Genomic DNA, 17,917 nt, shown 5'->3' on the forward strand with positions numbered 1-17,917 from the left:
ATTAATGTTTATATTGGATAATTATTACTGATGTATCCATTTTGAGCAGCATTTTACTATTGTAATTGGCCACTGTGGAACTGATTTAAATGATTTTTTATATTGAACGGCTGTTTATAATCATGCATCATAATTCATAAGCTTGTTATACTTTAGGTGCACCTGTATAAACCTATGCAAACCAATACAACAGTCCTGTCTATCTGAAATGAGTCTGTTCAATTACATGTTTATTATTAAGATTGTAGTTAGAGGTGGTGTTGTACTCTTTTCTTAAGATGGAAGGTATGACTGCATTTCAATGTATTTCTTTACAACTCAGATGGACTTCATTATTTGTTTGCTTCAAAGCATCCAAATCAATCAGCAGGAAGTTTTAGACATAACCTTTATTGATTTTTACTTTTTAACAATGGAAACCATCTTGTGCTCTTCGTATAGTAAGGGCTGCATAGAGGTGTGTGTTCAAAGGGTGAGTTTTCAAAGTAAGCAACAACAGTTAAGGCATTTTACAGTGTAACCACTTTCATGTTGAAAATGAAGAAACATGTCCCAGCATTTAGATTTTTTTTACAGTAATATAACATTTTAACAGCACTTCTTTAGAAAGTCTATCTTTGCTTAAGTGCTGCCCTGAAGACACATGTAGCAGTTCTGTTGTATTTAATGTTGGTCCCATTCTGTGAAGAGGGTCTTAATGGAAATAAATGGTCCTTGAAGAAGGGCAGATTTATGAAAAATAGTCTTCCTATAATGCTAAAATATACATATTTATACAGGTGATTTAATATAAAAATAAACATAGTTAGGATCTGTAGCACATCTGATAACTATCCTGCAAACTGACCATAGTTGTTCAATTTAGCCTCAGTCTGCGATAAAAACTGCTGCTGTGTTTTCATGTTGTACTTGTGGCCACAGCACAGTCACTCATGTCAGAACAAATATTTCCTTTGACAGCTGGTGGTAACACCTATTGTGATACCAATAACTGGGGTGTGGCAAAAAAATACAACGTTTAAAAGATTCAGCACGTGGAGAGCAGCCTGGCTATAGGTACTGTGGACTTACCTTCTACGTTTGGACGGTGCAATTAAAGTCAGACCTAAAATAAATTATGTTGATATTCCTTCTTTTTTCCCCCGTTATAGGAAACGCTTGATTTCTTTTTTTCTATATTCTAATAACACAGAAAAATACTATGTCCTGAGCTAGTAACTGTAGGTGCACTAACGTGTCCTTAATACCCAAAGTGCTGAATTCATTTAGCATCTACAATCTCTATCTTTAAATGTATCTATCTTTATGTTAAACCCCAGAACCTTTGAACCTTAATTTCACATGTTTTGCAGTTTCAATGAATGACAGGGGCAAAAATCTTTGGAATCGGTGCAGTATTGAGCAAGAACAGCGTACCCAGCCACCGTGGACAACCAAAGATCTTTAGCCCCATCCCATTTACCTCCAAATACATGGGAAAATAAGGCCAGGTTCAAAAAATATTGGAGTTATCCTTTAACTTCCATTAATGATTAAAAAAAAAAAAAAAAATCAGAAAATAGCATGTAGGTTAGTTTACACACGTGGGCACAGTTTGGGAAGAAATGGTGACAGTCACTTCAGACAGCAACTTTGCCGTATTGAGCCACAGCTTCACCTAAAGCAGCAACCACCACGGCACAGTGCCGCAAGTTTACAATCCTCTAAATGGTTACTCCAAAACATCTCTAACTATATTGAGTTCACACAAATACTTCTACACAGGAACACTGGGTTGTAAGTGAATTTCAAACTGAGAATTATTATGATGTTAATGCTCTATATGCACTATAATGCTACAAGAGAACATCTTTTAGAGCGTGTCTGACAGCCTGTCATGCTGGTTGCCTTATAAAGTATAATCGCTCCACTTCTTTTCTTAAAATCAAATTTTGATTTTCTGTATCCATTAAGCAGTAAACCCAAATCTCATCTTTTTCTAAATGCCCCTTTAAAATCCAGTGGTGATTTAACATATGCTGTACCCATGTTTTTTTAAGTGTACACCTCCCCTTAAGAGAATGGTGCCTGCGATGTTGTTTTACAACATGCCAATCCACTCCCTGCTTGGCTTAGACACGCAAAGAACAATTAGTAGCTGCCTTTTCTTAAGAAGGAACTGCAAAGCAGCCGAGACTAGCTTTCCACTCTAAAAGCTAGATTAACAGCTCCAGACTTGTCAGAGTGAGGTGTAAATAACCACAAACATACTGTACAATAACACTTGGTGTAAACATACTCCTCAGTTTGGTGAGACAGGGGCTCCTAACGGCATAAATACTATATGTAGCCTGTCTGTGCATACTGTTGTGCTTTACAGGTACGATTATCCTGCGGGATGAGACCCAGAAAAGAGTAACCCAAGAAGTCAACAAGCCATAGGTGACTGTCCCACTGCCCGTCCATTCCGAATATGTTTGGTATCATTAACTCGGGTCGTGTCTGTCGCAGGCCCATTGGATTCCTTTAAAGAGGCTATTGTGGGCGGGATAAGGCTGTCAAGTTCCTGCCTGTTCCCTGTTTCCAGAAGCCACTCGTGGAACTTGACTTCCACCAACTCCTGGAACTGCTGCTTCTGCTGCCTTAAGGACATAAATGAGAAATCAGGTTACTACAGAAAAACAAAAGAAGTAAACTAAAAAGCAGGAACGAGGTGGCGTGCGGGAGAGACTGGTATTAAAACATGGTCATACAGAAATCAATCCCCGTTGTCTCCTGTACTGACAGGGTCAGGTAGAGTGTGGAGCCCCTCGAGCAAATTTTCTGACACTAATGCCACCACTGAACTCCATAATATCTCACCAGCTGAGTGGCTAACTCACATTCTTATTGATTTTTGGATTGGTTGTTCCATTATAACTTTCCACTGATTAAAAGAGCTCACTGGATAATGGAATAATCCAAATTATTTTTATATTTTACTTTTTTTGATAATTTGCTACTCACTTGTTCAGCCGGGCCTCCATCACAGTCTTCTGCCAGTTCTGTATTCTCTTCTGCTTTTCATCAACAGCTGCCTGATATGGAGGAGGCAAACCGCCTGGCACTTCGCATGTGTCGCCCTCCATCTGGAAAGGCACGACCAGTGTGTGAAACTCAGCCGGGGCCAGCAGGCGATAGCAGGCAGGGTCTGGATTGGACGATGCGTTGAGTGAGGGGTTGACGAGGCCCTCAGTCCCCAGAAGCAGGGGTTGATCCCAGGCATTGGGGACCACAGCTAGCCCCACGCTGGCCATATGATCCTCCAGGGATGGGTAGAAGGTGTGGAAGGGTCCCAGGATAATGTCAGTGTTTCCAGGTAGGAGCAAGGGGCGGGTGGGAGTCAAGGCATGGATGGTGCAACGTGAAGAGGCTCCGACGGCGATCCTGCCGGCCACACACACCACCCGCAAGTTCTGGCAGCTATGGATGTGGACGCTGGTCTCAACAGGACCCAGAACCACTGTGCTGTCACGGCATTTGTCCAAGCTGACTGATCTGAAGGAGCAACAAAAACCATGACAGCTGAACTGTGTCCCACAAAGTCCACCTTACAGCCTGTGTTAATGGAAGCTAACCATACCTGAGAGGTGAGAGAAGGTAAATGAAGGCATCTGAGCATCTGTGGATTTTGATGTTGGCACCGGTCAGCTTGTCTGAGGTTTTTGCCAGGGTCTGTTTGAGGACTTGGGACATCAGCACCATCTTACTGCCGGGTGGAGCCGTGTGTGTGTTCCTGGCTATTTTGGCTCTCTTAATGGCCCCCTCCACTAGAATGCACAAACAGAGACTGTCAAAGAAGTGTGGACGGGCAGGTAGAGAAAGAGTGACAACTGTATGGATGACCATAACATACATAAATATATATATATACCCATTCACCACCACATTCCTGATTTTCAATACTGACCCATTGTCTCACAATTGCTGCTCAGATTTTTGACAAACTGCAACATAAAGCCTAAATCCACTGGAGAAGATACCTTGTTGAGCCCAGGCCAGTTTCTTGCCTGAGCGCAGGCACGCGGTTATCCCAAAGGGGTTGAGTGTGAGGCTGTGCTGAAGACACGAGAGGAGCTTGTGGAGGGAGAAGGAGCGGCTGACTGTGGAGTACCCAGCTTGTGTCTGGAGTGGACCTTTGGCCAGCAGCCTGTGGATGGGCTGAATGGCTTTGCTGCCGCAAACTGAGCCTTCCAAGAGCAAGCCCAAACTCCGCACTGCCTCCAGGGAGATCTGGCACAAGATGACTTCAAAATCAGCCTCAATGCATAAAAATTGAATACTTTGTTTCATATTTTTATTCAAAAAATATAAGTATGACAGGCAATCATGCACCACTGTCCAAAGATAATCATATGCAAATATAATCATAATTATAACTAAACTTAACATATCACCATTCACCATTTCAAATGTATTAAAAAGTGGAAAACTTGAATGTAATATGAGTGTTACGTAGGCTAATGTTATGAATGATTATCATCTACATTCTGAGCATATTCCACTCACTAGCTTTGTGTAAATTTAGGAACCATTAATATTTCAATAAAGCTGTGGGCTGGACAGATGCCCAATGAGCTGAAACTCACTATAAAACTCTCGCTTCATCGCTGCAAGTTACCATTTTCACATTGCCATTTGATATACTGTATTATAAAACTATATAGATAGATAGAACAGATAGAAAGAACTTTATTCATCCCTGAAGGGAAACTCAGCTGTCCAGTAATTCATAAAAACAACAACCACACTTCCACTCATCAGCAACAATACAATAGTATTAAAATAGAACTTAAAATAAGTGCATAAATAGAAATTAAAAATTAAATTAAAATGGAAAACAAAATATAGCAGCTTTAAGTTTGCTGTTGTGAAGCAATGTAGGATGTGTGCACGCACCTGGCAGTCTCTCAGGGCCTGTCCAGACTGTGACAGCTGTCCTGGCTCCACCAGCAGCTCCAGAATCTCAGCTAGATGGCTCTGCACAAATGACAAGTGGGCCTGATCGTCCCAGTTCTGCTGAACCAAACACAAAGAACTATGAGTGGCACATCACAGAGACCAGAGAGAGGACAGTAACATTTGGCTTTAAACCTGAAAATGTAGATGCTTTCCACTGAGCGTAAGAAGAATTACAGAAAACTTTCAAACACGTTATCTGTCTGTCTTTGGTTCTGCACTGTAACAAGGACCTTGTTCTGGGAACTGGTCTTGGCCTCTCGGTCTGATGGAGAGGGGGAGCGAGTGCGAGGACTGGGCCATTCTTCGCCGATCAGGGAGGTGCGAAGAGACACTCGGTTCAGCTGCTGAATGTAGAGGAAGAGGAGGAACTGCAGAGTGTCCACAGACAACTGGAGTAAAAGGGAGAAAAGGGAACAAGGGTCAAATATCAATGTGTAGCTCCTACTCAACAGCATTAACCTCTGCCTGGGGCTAAACACAAAACAATCAGCAGCACACCCACATGGAAAAGTAAGATATGATACAAAAAGGTTAACTGGGACGAAGAGATGGGATTTCATTCTTGGGTAAACTGAACCATTTGCACACGTAATCTTTCTGAACTCCACCCCCCTGTCATTTCTTCACCTTGTTCCTTTGTTGGTCCAGCTCACTTTTAGAAGAGCACTGGGATAAACACTCTGCCTGCTCCAGCCTCTCCTCTGGCTTGTGGCCTACCAGAAGGTCAAAGGTCTCAAAATATAGCCATGCAAGGTCTTCTGGAAGCTGTAGCTTCCCACAGGCAATGTGCCTCCACATGGACCAGCCCAGGGCAGGGAAGCAGCCGTCTCGCGTTCGGACATAGGTCGCCATCTTGCGAAGATAGTGCAGGCTGAGTTTGGAGGAGGGAGACACCTACAACAGCATTAACTGATTATTTTACAACATTCACATCCACTAGACTGTATCATTATAGTTAAGAGTTAATAAAGGTATATTCACCTGCAGGGCACCCAGTAAGAAGGGCTCCATGCGGGGCCATATGCTCACAGTATCTGCCTCCATGTCTAAAGAGAAAGTAAACAAAATGACTTGACACATACAGCAGCCGTGGTCAAAATTATTGGCACACCCAGTATATATAAAATGCTAGAGATAAATGCAAACAAACCAATTTTGTATATACAGAATATTCTAAGGTTCTAAGGTTACTGAACAAAAAAAACTTCACATAACAGTGAAATAATACAAACACAAAATATACCGGGGACACAATTATTCACTAATTTCTTCACTAATATTTGGTTGCAGAACCAAGCAACAACGACAGCCTCTAAATATTTCTTACAGCTGTGCAACTAAGTTTCTTACACCTGCCAGCTGGTAGTTTCTACAACTCTTCCACTGTTCCACCTTCAAGCTCTGTTAAGTTTGCAGATTTTAGCTTTCTCCAAAATGCCAGGACTCACTGCTGCCCAATTTTAAAACAGTCAATCTTTTCCTTTACGGCCATTCTTGTGTTTTGGGTGGTAGTCCTGCTAAAAAAAGATCCAAAACCTTCACCTCAAACCTGGTTTTCTGACACTTGGTATCCCATTTCACTCTTAAAGGACTTGGTAATCTACAGTACAAGAGGCAGGGGTGATGATAGAACCTCCACCACGTTCTATTGTTGGCAGTTTGTTCTTTTCCTAATGGGATTAATTTCGTTGTCTATAAACAAAGTGACTGTAGCTTATCTATCAAAGCGTTTGCAAACATTAGCACTAACCCTAAACTACCACTCCAGATTGCTCCAGGTCAGTCTGAAGCTCTTTAGATGTGTTGCTGTTGCTGCCTGACGCTTTGACGCTCCCATGACAACTGCTGTTCATGTCCTCAACACCTGACTTGGCATCATAATATAACTACCGAGCTAACTCTCAGCTGAGAGCAACCCATCGACTCCCATGGTAAATGAAACACTATCTCGCTTTTAGTTGTAAAAGACAACGGGACTGCAGGAGGAGGGTTGTTTTCTGTCAAAGTTAACTTCAACTCAATAAGCTCTCCAGCTAGCCACCGTTAGCTGTCGAGGTTAGCCGGGGCAGAGGAGGCAGGAGTGCGGCTGGTTTGTTCTTACTTTCAGCCTTTGTCCTCGTCCCGGCAGCGCGCAGCTCCGTCTCGATAGGCGGTGGATCGACGAGTCGAGACGAACATAAGTGAAAGTAAAGACGGGCCCTGCCGTAGATGTAGTTTGTTACGGTTAGACGGAGAAAGCGGATACTGCTCACACCTGCAGTTCTTCCTATTTGGCGCCTGGATGTGACATCTGTTGCGCGCAGCTCGCGGGGGCGCGCTTTATGCTGCATTCATGTAATATCAGCAGAATGGGAAGAACGGACATCAAACCCCTTATTCAAACAGCTGAGTGTTAATCTTTGATAGTGGATCATAGACTGTAGTGGATAAAGAGGCGTTAACGTAAAGTGGTCAGCCATTGTCGGTATTACCAGATTGGGCACTTTTCCGCACATTTGGGTCACCTTTTACTATTTTATTTTTATCTTATCTTGTTGTTTAATTTTTGTTTTTATAGTGTCTGAGTACAAAGTTTTAGGTGGGCTATGGTAATCTGGGCTACTTTTTTCACATTTTACTATTTATGTGATTTCCACCAACAAAAAGTTTAGACTATGTTCCAATAAATCAGCTCGTCTATGCCATTTCAACTTATTACAACTTCATTTAAACGTTTTTCTTTGGACTCGTAATCGCTCACATCTGTTCGTATGAGTGAAGACTTTAAATGCAACATTATATAAAAGATTTAAGACTTATATAATCTATGGTGATCAATGTTATAATCCTCACTTGTTCGTGGTTTTCGATTGTATGGCTGTATGATGTATGTATGTATGATGCTACGTTCAAAGACAGGAGGTGTTTCTTTAAAGGTGGGCGGGGTTTTGACCGAGAGGTGGACATCCAGTGGGAGGGCTTTCCCTGACAGGAGGAAGAAGGCTTGTGACTAGCAGCGGGATTCAACCTTCAAAAGCCGGCTGTTCTTTTGCTGCTTCCTTTAGAAAATACGGGAATCTAACTTATGGCTACCAGAGGGATGAATCTCCGCAATGTGTGCTGCCTGCTGCTTTACGTTATCACGGCGGTGCTTGCGGGGTAAGTGATCTGAGCTCGGACACAGCGGTGAAACAGCATCGCCAGCTGGTACACATGTTTCACTGTGATTGGTCTAAACCAGTTCTACATGTGTGGAGTGGACTGGAGCAGACGGATACACCGGGCTAACTCGCTAATAACTGTCTCCTAATGTTATGTTGTTGTCTGTCTTAACGTTTACAGTCAGTACATCTTTTGGATGACTAGCTAGCTTTGCTTGCTAGAAGCTAGCTTTAGTACCAATGAAACTAAACCGGTACTAGCTAGCTATGCTCCTAAGTACATCCACAACTTGCCTGAGAATCCTCACATTTCTACGTTTTTTTCAGTATCAAAGTAATACATTGATAGCTGTCTATAGATCCAATGGTGCATAGCAAACAGGAACTCTTAATAGTGAATTCGGCGTGCTTAATTTGACAAAATGTAAACAAATATAGTTTAAAAAACAGAGCTAAAGTTGTGGCCCACAGAGTACAGATGGCTGCCTTAAAGTAGCAGCAGTGTTATCTAGCTACAGCTTATCTTGCCGTATGTGCATTCTCCCTCTTTCATGTAGGCGAGATTTTTATAAGATCCTGGGGGTGAGCAAGAGTGCGTCAGTCAGGGACATCAAGAAGGCCTACAGAAAGCTGGCTCTCCAGTTACACCCCGACAGAAACCCGGACGACCCAAAAGCTCAAGACAAGTTTGCAGACCTTGGTGCAGCTTATGAGGTGAGTCTATACTGTAGGTGTTGTTGTGGTTTTAATGTCTGTGATTGGTGGAGGAAGGTGCTTATTTTAAAGATGGTTGTATTTACATAACAGTCAGGAAACCGTGTATAAGGTTGTCTATGGAAACCGATGAAGCACCGATACAAAAGTCTTTTGTACGCTGGCTATTTGGTTGTTGTAGGAAACGGTACGGTCACTGTGATTGGTTGACTAGACCGTGTGGCTGCATCTGATTGGCTGTTATGCTGCACAGTTGGCATTCAGTAAAGCCAGACATGGATCAGTGGGAGTGGATTCAGATAAGATGTTAAAGATGACAGGGTAACATTTATTAGCAGAATGTAAACATTTAATAAATGGTTTATAACGTACTATATTGTATTTGTTAGCAGTTCTAAAGGCACTTTAAGTGTTATTACAAATGTTATTATAATGAATTATTGTTATATACACCTGGGATGTGTTGGCAAAATGTGATACCAATATCAATATATTCATGCATGCTCAATGTGCTATTTAAAAGATCTTAAAAGTATCAATTTTGCATACAACTGCACAGCTTATTAGTATGAAAATAATTCTGCTTTTGTGAATATTCTAATGGTCTACTGTTAATTTCTGTGAAAAAAGGTGTTGATGATGTTGAGTAATATTAGTGTATAGGACTGCATTAGGTGCTTGTGTTATTGGTTACGCACGCTGCTTGAAATGTGACATAAAAACAGCGTAGAATTTATTTTTTTTGTGACTGACTGGTTATTTACCTGTAGGTGCTCTCAGATGAGGAGAAGAGGAAACAGTACGACGCGTATGGAGAGGACGGACTCAAAGAGGGTCACCACAGCTCACACAACGACATCTTCTCCAGGTTTGTTTCGTTAGCTCAGGTGATTTTCTACAGGATTGAAAGGCAGAGTGATTATTGAGGGTCAGACTGACAGTGTGACAAACAAATAATGACATTGAAGGGTTTTTTGTTTGTTTGGTTTTTGAGAAAAGATAAACTTGTACATGTCACTCAGTATTACTACCTGTTTTGGGCATTTTGAGCCAGAAGAATGAAAAAAAAACCCAAAAATTATAAATGTATATTCCTACTCGCACCAATCACATATATACTCACATACTTACTCCCATCTGCACACACACACACACACACACACACACACACACACACACATATTATATATATATATAATATGTGTGTGTGTGTGTGTGTGTGTGTGTGTGTGTATGTATAAAAACAGTCTGTAGAAAATAAACTTACAGCAAAAAAGAGTTAGAGAGAGAACAATGAATTTTAAATGAAATTATTTTTCAGACTCTTAAGGAGACAGACTTAATTAAATTCTTCTGCTCTATTGGGTTGGTGGAGAAATATGAAACATTTTTACTCAAAAGCTGCGCAAATTAAACTTAAACTAGATGGAGATAAAGCTGGAGCCTGGTAGAGAAAACTGACTGAAACAACCCTTTAGTGAAATTGATCTCAATAAGATAAGATAATCCTTTATTAGTCAGTGAAATTTACAATACACAGACATGCACCGAAAACATGGGTGTTAAATGTGCTGGTATTCAGCTGTTGGTGGCAAAGTGTCTTTATGAATATATGTAGACTGGGTTAATCAAATCAAAAAAGTCTACTGATGTTACTCTCTCCTCTCTCTGTAGCTTCTTTGGTGACTTTGGGTTCATGTTTGGAGGCAACAGACAGCAACAGGACAGGAACATCCCCAGAGGAAATGACATAATACTAGACCTGGAGGTCACACTTGAAGAGGTGTACTCTGGGAACTTTGTGGAGGTAAGAAGACAATCCTGTTCTCTAAATTAACAAGATGCACTCATTATCCATTTTTGAAGTTTTATGTGTTTACTTTTTTAAATCTTATTTTTTCTTGTCACACAGGTTGTGCGTAACAAGCCTGTAGCCAAAGAAGCCCCTGGCAAGAGGAAGTGCAACTGCAGACAGGAGATGAGGACGACGCAGCTCGGACCTGGACGCTTCCAGATGACTCAGGAGACCGTGTGCGATGAATGTCCCAATGTAAAGTAAGTCATTGCTTGTGGTAAAACTCCTGTTGTCATTACCTTCTTAAATAATGCAACCTAAAATTAGATTACATCCCTAGACTTAGTTATGGCAACTGATTTTACAGATTGATATTACTTGATTTCAAAGGTCCTCTGGTTCCCAGAAACTGAGACCTGACCCAGGACTCGAGGCAAGTCGGGTCCAAATTACATTCAGTCTTAATCTGACACGTGAAAACCTGAGATCTGCTTTAGTCTGTCCATTTCCCACACATAATCTTTTATTTATAAAAGAAAAATGTGTACACCTCACACATGCAGGCCAGGTGAGCCAGCATGTGATAAATTAGTGGAATGGGTGCTATAAATAGCCACAGCCATGCACAACAGTCGTGTGTAGTGACAGTTGTTCTGGTTTTGTCGGAGAACCATACAACACAGTCTGTAAAACTGCACTTCTTCCCCACAAACAAGCATTTTTATAGCCATTGTCCTTCACAGCGTTAGTCAGGACACACTGGAGCATTAGCTTGTTGTAGGTGTGTAGTTCTGTACTTGACCAGGAAATCTAATCTGCAAAAGTTGTTAGTCCTTTTTTTGTTTGTTTGTTTGTTTTTGTTTGTTTTGGTGGTTTGTTTTTTTTACAAACTTTATATCACAACACGTTTTCCGTTATGTGTTCTTAACCACAGGCTGGTGAATGAAGAGAGAACCCTGGAGGTAGAAATTGAACAAGGAGTGCGAGATGAAATGGAGTACCCTTTCATTGGAGAAGGTAAGCTTACATAGAGCTTAATGTAAATTATTATCGTTATAATTTTATATCACCTGGTATAAATTTCTTAAATGTGACCACAGGGGAACCTCACATTGATGGAGAGCCAGGAGATCTACGTTTCCGCATCAAAGTGTTGAAGTATGAACAAGTTTTATTTACTGTCTCTGTGGTGTACATCTGAATACTTGCTGAGTATTAGATTAGTGAGATACTGACGTCATGTGGGACTGCTTATCTCTTCAGACATCCCGTGTTTGAGCGCAGAGGAGATGACCTGTACACCAATGTCACCATCTCCCTGGTGGAGGCGCTAGTCGGCTTTGAGATGGACATCATACATTTGGACGGACACAAGGTTCTGCTTGTTATTTTTACAGAGCCATCTTGATACGGGACATTTTTCAGAACTCATAAATAAGCTGTATCTAAGGTTTCATACCATTAAAACAAAGAGGAACATGTGATTGAATCTTCCAGTTGAATTCAATGCTTACATTTTTTTTTTTGCTTGCCAGGTCCATATAGTGAGAGACAAGATCACTAAACCCGGTGCTCGGATGTGGAAAAAGGGAGAAGGCCTGCCAAACTTTGACAACATCAACATCCGAGGTTCCCTCATCATCACCTTTGACGTAGAGTTTCCTCAGACGCAGCTCGATGAACAGCAGAAAGATGGTGAGAGTGAAGGAAGTGTTAAAGGAAGTGCTGGGACATTGGCCCTAACAGGGTCAGAGTAACTTCACTTCGTAACTTGCCTCAAAGTTGCATTAAAGCATCTTACACGTAATGTCCAGTGATACTGGAGCTTGAACCGTATTGGGAACTAAACATCAGGATAAGTTGTCAACTTGCATTAGTAGCTGTATGCTGTATATTTAGTCTTTTATCTTTAAAGTACAATCGAGGACTGCACTGCCAAATGTGTTAACATCAGGATTTGACGATTTGTTCCTTTTTTTTCATATAAACTATCTGAGTATCAGAAAATCAATTTTGATGTTAACACTGAAAATGTCACAGTCAGAGTAAAAGTTGGTGTCTTGGTCACAGCTCAGTTATAAAATCCAACTGCACAGAGGAGCGTCTCTCCTGCCGGGCTGCTGACAGCCCTGTCATTCAGACACCGGAGCTGAGAGTATCCGAGCAGCCAACAGAAACGAGTTGCTCTCCCCTGCCTCACACTGTCCAGTGTCACTCTGCCCTCCATCTTCATTACGTCTCTACCTCCATTACAGTTAGTTTTCATGTGGTTAGTGGTCATTATATGACAAAACTCGGTTGTAAAGTTTACAGCCTACCATGCTGTTGACCCTGTACTGCTCAGTCGACTGACATTTTGTGAGTCGACTCTCTCTCGACAAATGCACTTACTCGTCAAAGGATAATAGATTTGTGAACTGATTATGAGAGTAATCATTAATGTAGTACATGTCATAAATAAAACAAATACTTCAGGGTTTATATAATAAAATCCAACTTAAAAATATATATTTTTTAAGTTTTCTGGTTCTTCTAATGTGACATACTTATGATTAAATGGAATCTATTTCATACTATACATGAGAACTCTTATCATACTACAAAATATCTGTGATAAATAGTCAAATCAATAGCCAGTAAACTATGTTACATTTTGGTAACTTATCTGATATTTAAAAATGTTTGTATTTTTCTGATCTGTTCTATCTATCAGGTCTTCGGAGTCTTCTGAAGCAGGGCTCTGTACAGAAGGTTTACAATGGACTACAAGGATACTAACACACCAACAGACACAGCCTGGACTGAGTTTATCTGCCACATAAACACATACACACACAATCACACATCTCTAGTCAACAGGTGTGTGCTCCATAATTCTGGCCAGGGTGTATTTATTATTTTCAGATTGTTCTCAGGATGGCTTGAACCCAATTGACTTTTTACTTTTTAATGTTCTACATCTTGTCAGCAGTGGCACAATTGCAGATGTTTTATTTGACATGTATAAATGGAAATAATGCCATTTCTTTGTTGTACTTTTTTTTGTCCCTACATTATATTGGAATAAGGCCTACTGTTTCTTTTTTTTAAAAAAAAAAACAAAAAAAAACAAATCACCTGTTTCTACCTGAGTGAAGTGTTTAAATCGAACAAACACTGTCTGCTAATGAGTTGACCGCTGCACCTTTCTCACACTCACTCTCCCACTACATCTGCTGAGGCTACTGATAAACTGGACAACTGAAGAAGAAGAAGAAAGTCCACTACCAACTTTTCAACAACTATCAACCTGTGCAAGAAGTTGCTTCGTTTGGTCCATTTTTTTGTTTTAAATTAGTTTTATGAATGTAACAGCTTTAAAATGGTTTTTTGCTCTGGTCAGTTTCCTGTTCAATAATACTTTGTAAATAGGGAAGAACAAAGCTCACCTGTTTATTGTGTTTTAGTTTTCCTAATTTATGTTGCCTCTCCACAGTCTGTTTTACATTTTAACACATTATGACAGGAGCTGTCTGCATTGCACCCCCTGCCCCCGCCCCCCAGGTTCACTGTGACAAGAGTTGACCTCTTCAAATAAACAGTGACGTTTTATTATTTCTGTGGAAGGGTGGTTCGCACCTCCTGCAGCACCACTAGTCTGGACTGAACACCTCTAACCTTCAGACGAAACATCAGCATCCCTGTTGGGTTTTGCTGGCTGGTTTGGTTTATAATGTGGTTATAGGATTCACCTCCTCTCTGTTTTTACTGTCGACTGCAAAGCTGCCTCCCAGTTTTATGAGTGTCATGGCCTTAAAATGTGAAATTACCTGGCCATTTTTACTGAGTGTCCAAGGGGATAATGTACTTTTGACTGACAAAATAAAGATTTCTACAAATTCTAGTGAGGTGTCATACCCGAAATTCACCAGTAGATGCCATCAGAGTGTAGTAAATGGCAATTTTGTACATAGACCTCCAAGAAGTAATAAGGCAGCAGCAGTGATGGAGGGTAAGGGATATTTTGGCCATGAAATTCAATTCAGTCAAGTAGCACTCACTGAGTATCTGATTGGCATCTTAGTTAGCATGTAGCCTGAGGTATGACACTCACAGCAAAAAAAATCCCTTCATTTGGAGGAGGACTGTTTTATGTCTGCATATGAGCCAACATATGAATCCATATGTTGTGGTCATTTGTTAAAGACAGGCTTCACAAAGGCTATGGATTTGTTGGGAAAAAAAATAATTTGTTTAATAATATTTGCTGCTCTGCCCTGATGTGGTAAAAACAGCTTTACATATTAAGTAGATTCCTGGATCTCCTCTAACACTACAGTCAAACATAAAATTGGGAATGTGGGCTACTCACATTCTTTTTTGTGTGTGTGACAAATCAGAACAGGAGCACACTGACGCACACATGAAGGGAATACTGAGGAGGCCTCTGTTTTTGTGTTGTCAGTTAATGGTCTTTGTTGAAAAGTTAATCAAATGACCACAAAGAGACACAAAAGGACCAAATGAAAATAACCAGAGGTTCAAAACAACACAAAAGATGCACAACAAAACTAACAGGCGCAAACTTACAACAAAAAGATCTGAAACAACTGCAAAGAGACATAAAACAACTTTCAGATTTGTGTCAAATATCATCCAAATCATCAAATCATAATTACGTTTTTTTCTTCCTTCCTCTCCCATTAATGATCCCACAACCCCTCAGGTTTATCTGGTGTCACTGTTAATAAAACTGTATATAAAGTTGTTTTGAAATTAGCTCCACCTCCAGCAGCTGTAACAGTAACATGCTGCTGACACATTAATGCTTCAGTATGAATCATCTAAAAATGTTACACATAATAATATATCAGTCAGAGGAACCAACAGTACTTTTACTTTAATACTTGAACCACATTTTACTGATAATGTTCATGTACTTTTACTGAGGTAGAATTTTTCATGCAGGATTTTTACTCGTAATCAAGTATTTTTACATTGATGTATTGGTACTTAATTAAAGGATCTGAATACTTCTTACACCACTGCTGTACACTAACTTCTCCGCAAACAGCAGGCAGACACAGGTTAGTGACTAGCTAATGAGCAAAGTGGCAGCATTCTGCAGCATAAAATATTGATTAGCGCAGCTTTTAGGTCAGGGGCTAGAGAAAACATTAAGTCAAGTGAAGGTGAGATCCCCAACATGTCCTGACCCTGTGACCCCTCAGTGGTTTAACTTCTCTGCCTGTTTTACGGAACACTAAATGTTACGTAGCTCAGTGTCACAAACATCAGGCACGCCTCTCTATCCCTGACCCCGACACACACACACCCACACCTTGTGGGTGGAAAGACCGTGGGTGGAAGGTTGTTGGGGAGTCTGGCTGCATGGGCGGGGCACGGGATGTCCACAGAAACATATTCATGATGGTTAGTTTATACTGTGGTGAATGGTGTGCACATCTGCCCACCAGTGAGACTGTGTGTGTGTGTCTTTGTAATAATCGCTCACTGTAGAAATTGCATGTGTGCATACAATGTGTGCATATGAATGAGTATGTGTGTGTATTTCTGTGTTTATGCTTGTGTGTGTGTGTGTGTGTGTGTGTGTGTGTGCATTCATGTGTGTGGCCAGTCTGTGTGTATAATGAACTCCCACAGAGATAGCAGGGCTGTGGTGAAGGGAGTTTCCTCCGTGGCCCACCACACATCCCTTAGTCATTTTCAGACCGAAGAGGCTCTGGAGAGGAGAAGAGAAGCTTTGTGATCCGGCTCAGATAAAACCTCCCACTGTCTCACCTCACAGTTCAATGCTCCAGCTACTACATCCTAATAGGACCACTGAGGTTCAGACCTTTTAAGTCCACCACAGCACACAAAGCTAAAGTCTGTGAATCAGCTGGATCACTCAGTTCTCTCAAGAGACCCACACCTATATTTATGGATGGATTATTAGACAGGCAACAGGCTCACAGGCACAGACATGCTCCTATATAGAGCAAGTCACCCTAACTGAAAGAGACTTGACTCTTAATAGCCGTTTGTGTCTCTTAATGCCTGTCTAATGCCTGTCACCACAAAGACAGAGGTCTCCACAGTAATCCCTTCATGCCTGTGTCAGTCTGCTCCTGTTCTTATTTATTACTTTTTACACAAAAAAGATAGTATTTTAAGAGCTATATCCCACCTTTCCGATTTTATCTTTGACAATGACCCTCTCTATGAAACGTGGTGGTTCTGAGAGGAGCTGATCGAGTGAGTTATGTCGGGGATTTACCAATGATCCACAAATAATATCTTCTAACCACTTGTAATTACAAATTGAAGAGCACATGAGGGCAGCATTGCCTCTTCAATCACATCTCTCCCTAAATCACTTTTTATTACCCAGACCTCAGCAGAGGTCTGAGTAGTTTGTATGTATGTGTGTAATGTGTGTGTGTGTGGGTGGGTGTGTGTCAGAGCTTGCACTTGCCAGTTGCTGATGCAGATAAGCACAGGGATCACACTTGACCCTGAGTGTAATGACTTGTAAGCGTAGCTGCAGGGTTAAGAGAGGCACAGGCTAAAGGAGGGCTAATTGGGCAATCTGTGTGTGTGTGTGTGTGTGTGTGTTTGTGTGGTGGCGCCAATGGGTATTTTGACCTGCTCTGACTCGGCAGTGTGCTTAGTTAATGGTGCCTGACCTGTCAGATGCAGGGTTTGTGACGAGTGCAGTTCCAAAACGACACCGGACCGTTAATCGGTGCAGAACAATAAAATGTTTTTTCCCAAAAACACGATTCAAATCTTGACAACATTTCAAAACATAAAATATAAATTCTTAATGTGTTCTGGGAAGTATGAAAGTAGATCTAAGCATTAACGTCTTTGTTATGTTTGATGTCAAACTGCTGAAACCTGAAGGACTAAATCCAAAGTGCCATTGAACTGAATCACATTTTCCAAAATGTACATGATGACAGCCCATTTCATGTATAGATATTATGTACAAATTATGCTCTGAAAGGAACGTCAGGCTCAAGTGACTTATTATTTAAAAGCCTGAGCCCTGTATGAAATTAAATATTGAGGTACAAAGGGATGATGTTTTGTTGACCCTGCTTGGTTGTATTTATTCCATGATTTTCTTTTGGCAAACTACACTCTCTTTCCATGTCGTCATGGACAGAAAAACAAATTATTAGATTTTCCTTTCCTTACACATCAAGGTGTGTGCAAATGGATCTTGCTCAGTCAGCTGATGTTGTATCACCTTCTACACTGAGAATACACTCCTATAATGAAACAGAGACCTTTAATTGGG

At 40.9% G+C, this 17,917-nt stretch overlaps 2 protein-coding genes across 2 annotated transcripts; one reads left to right on the top strand and one right to left on the bottom strand.

The window, feature by feature from the left end:
* Positions 1–371: 371 nt before the first annotated feature.
* Positions 372–7,293, bottom strand: tbccd1 (TBCC domain containing 1). The gene is made up of 9 exons (XM_018704377.2): positions 7,082–7,293; positions 5,962–6,026; positions 5,608–5,874; positions 5,211–5,369; positions 4,918–5,034; positions 4,002–4,251; positions 3,602–3,788; positions 2,986–3,516; positions 372–2,621 (listed from the first exon to the last, which is right to left on the bottom strand). Exons 2-9 carry the CDS (start codon positions 6,022–6,024, stop codon positions 2,408–2,410), a joined length of 1,788 nt encoding a protein of 595 aa, XP_018559893.2. The 5' UTR covers positions 6,025–6,026; positions 7,082–7,293; the 3' UTR covers positions 372–2,407.
* A 632-nt stretch (positions 7,294–7,925) lies between these two features.
* On the top strand, positions 7,926–14,512 carry dnajb11 (DnaJ heat shock protein family (Hsp40) member B11). The gene is made up of 10 exons (XM_018704383.2): positions 7,926–8,118; positions 8,678–8,834; positions 9,605–9,702; positions 10,509–10,641; positions 10,747–10,889; positions 11,564–11,646; positions 11,730–11,787; positions 11,893–12,004; positions 12,165–12,324; positions 13,343–14,512. Exons 1-10 carry the CDS (start codon positions 8,045–8,047, stop codon positions 13,405–13,407), a joined length of 1,083 nt encoding a protein of 360 aa, XP_018559899.1. The 5' UTR covers positions 7,926–8,044; the 3' UTR covers positions 13,408–14,512.
* Positions 14,513–17,917: the final 3,405 nt, after the last annotated feature.

The sequence above is a fragment of the Lates calcarifer genome, linkage group LG1 (genome assembly GCF_001640805.2).
Source record: "Lates calcarifer isolate ASB-BC8 linkage group LG1, TLL_Latcal_v3, whole genome shotgun sequence".
Classification (NCBI taxonomy): Eukaryota; Metazoa; Chordata; class Actinopteri; family Centropomidae; genus Lates; species Lates calcarifer.

Coding starts and splice junctions, on each gene's coding strand:
- tbccd1 (XM_018704377.2), bottom strand. CDS start 6,024: ATGGAGGCAGATACTGTGAGCATATGGCCCCGCATGGAGCCCTTCTTA. Junction 5,370..5,607: donor TGGACCAACAAAGGAACAAG/GTGAAGAAATGA, acceptor CTTTTACTCCAG/TTGTCTGTGGACACTCTGCA. Junction 3,789..4,001: donor ACTGGCCTGGGCTCAACAAG/GTATCTTCTCCA, acceptor TGTGCATTCTAG/TGGAGGGGGCCATTAAGAGA.
- dnajb11 (XM_018704383.2), top strand. CDS start 8,045: ATGGCTACCAGAGGGATGAATCTCCGCAATGTGTGCTGCCTGCTGCTT. Junction 11,788..11,892: donor TTCCGCATCAAAGTGTTGAA/GTATGAACAAGT, acceptor TTATCTCTTCAG/ACATCCCGTGTTTGAGCGCA. Junction 12,325..13,342: donor CGATGAACAGCAGAAAGATG/GTGAGAGTGAAG, acceptor TCTATCTATCAG/GTCTTCGGAGTCTTCTGAAG.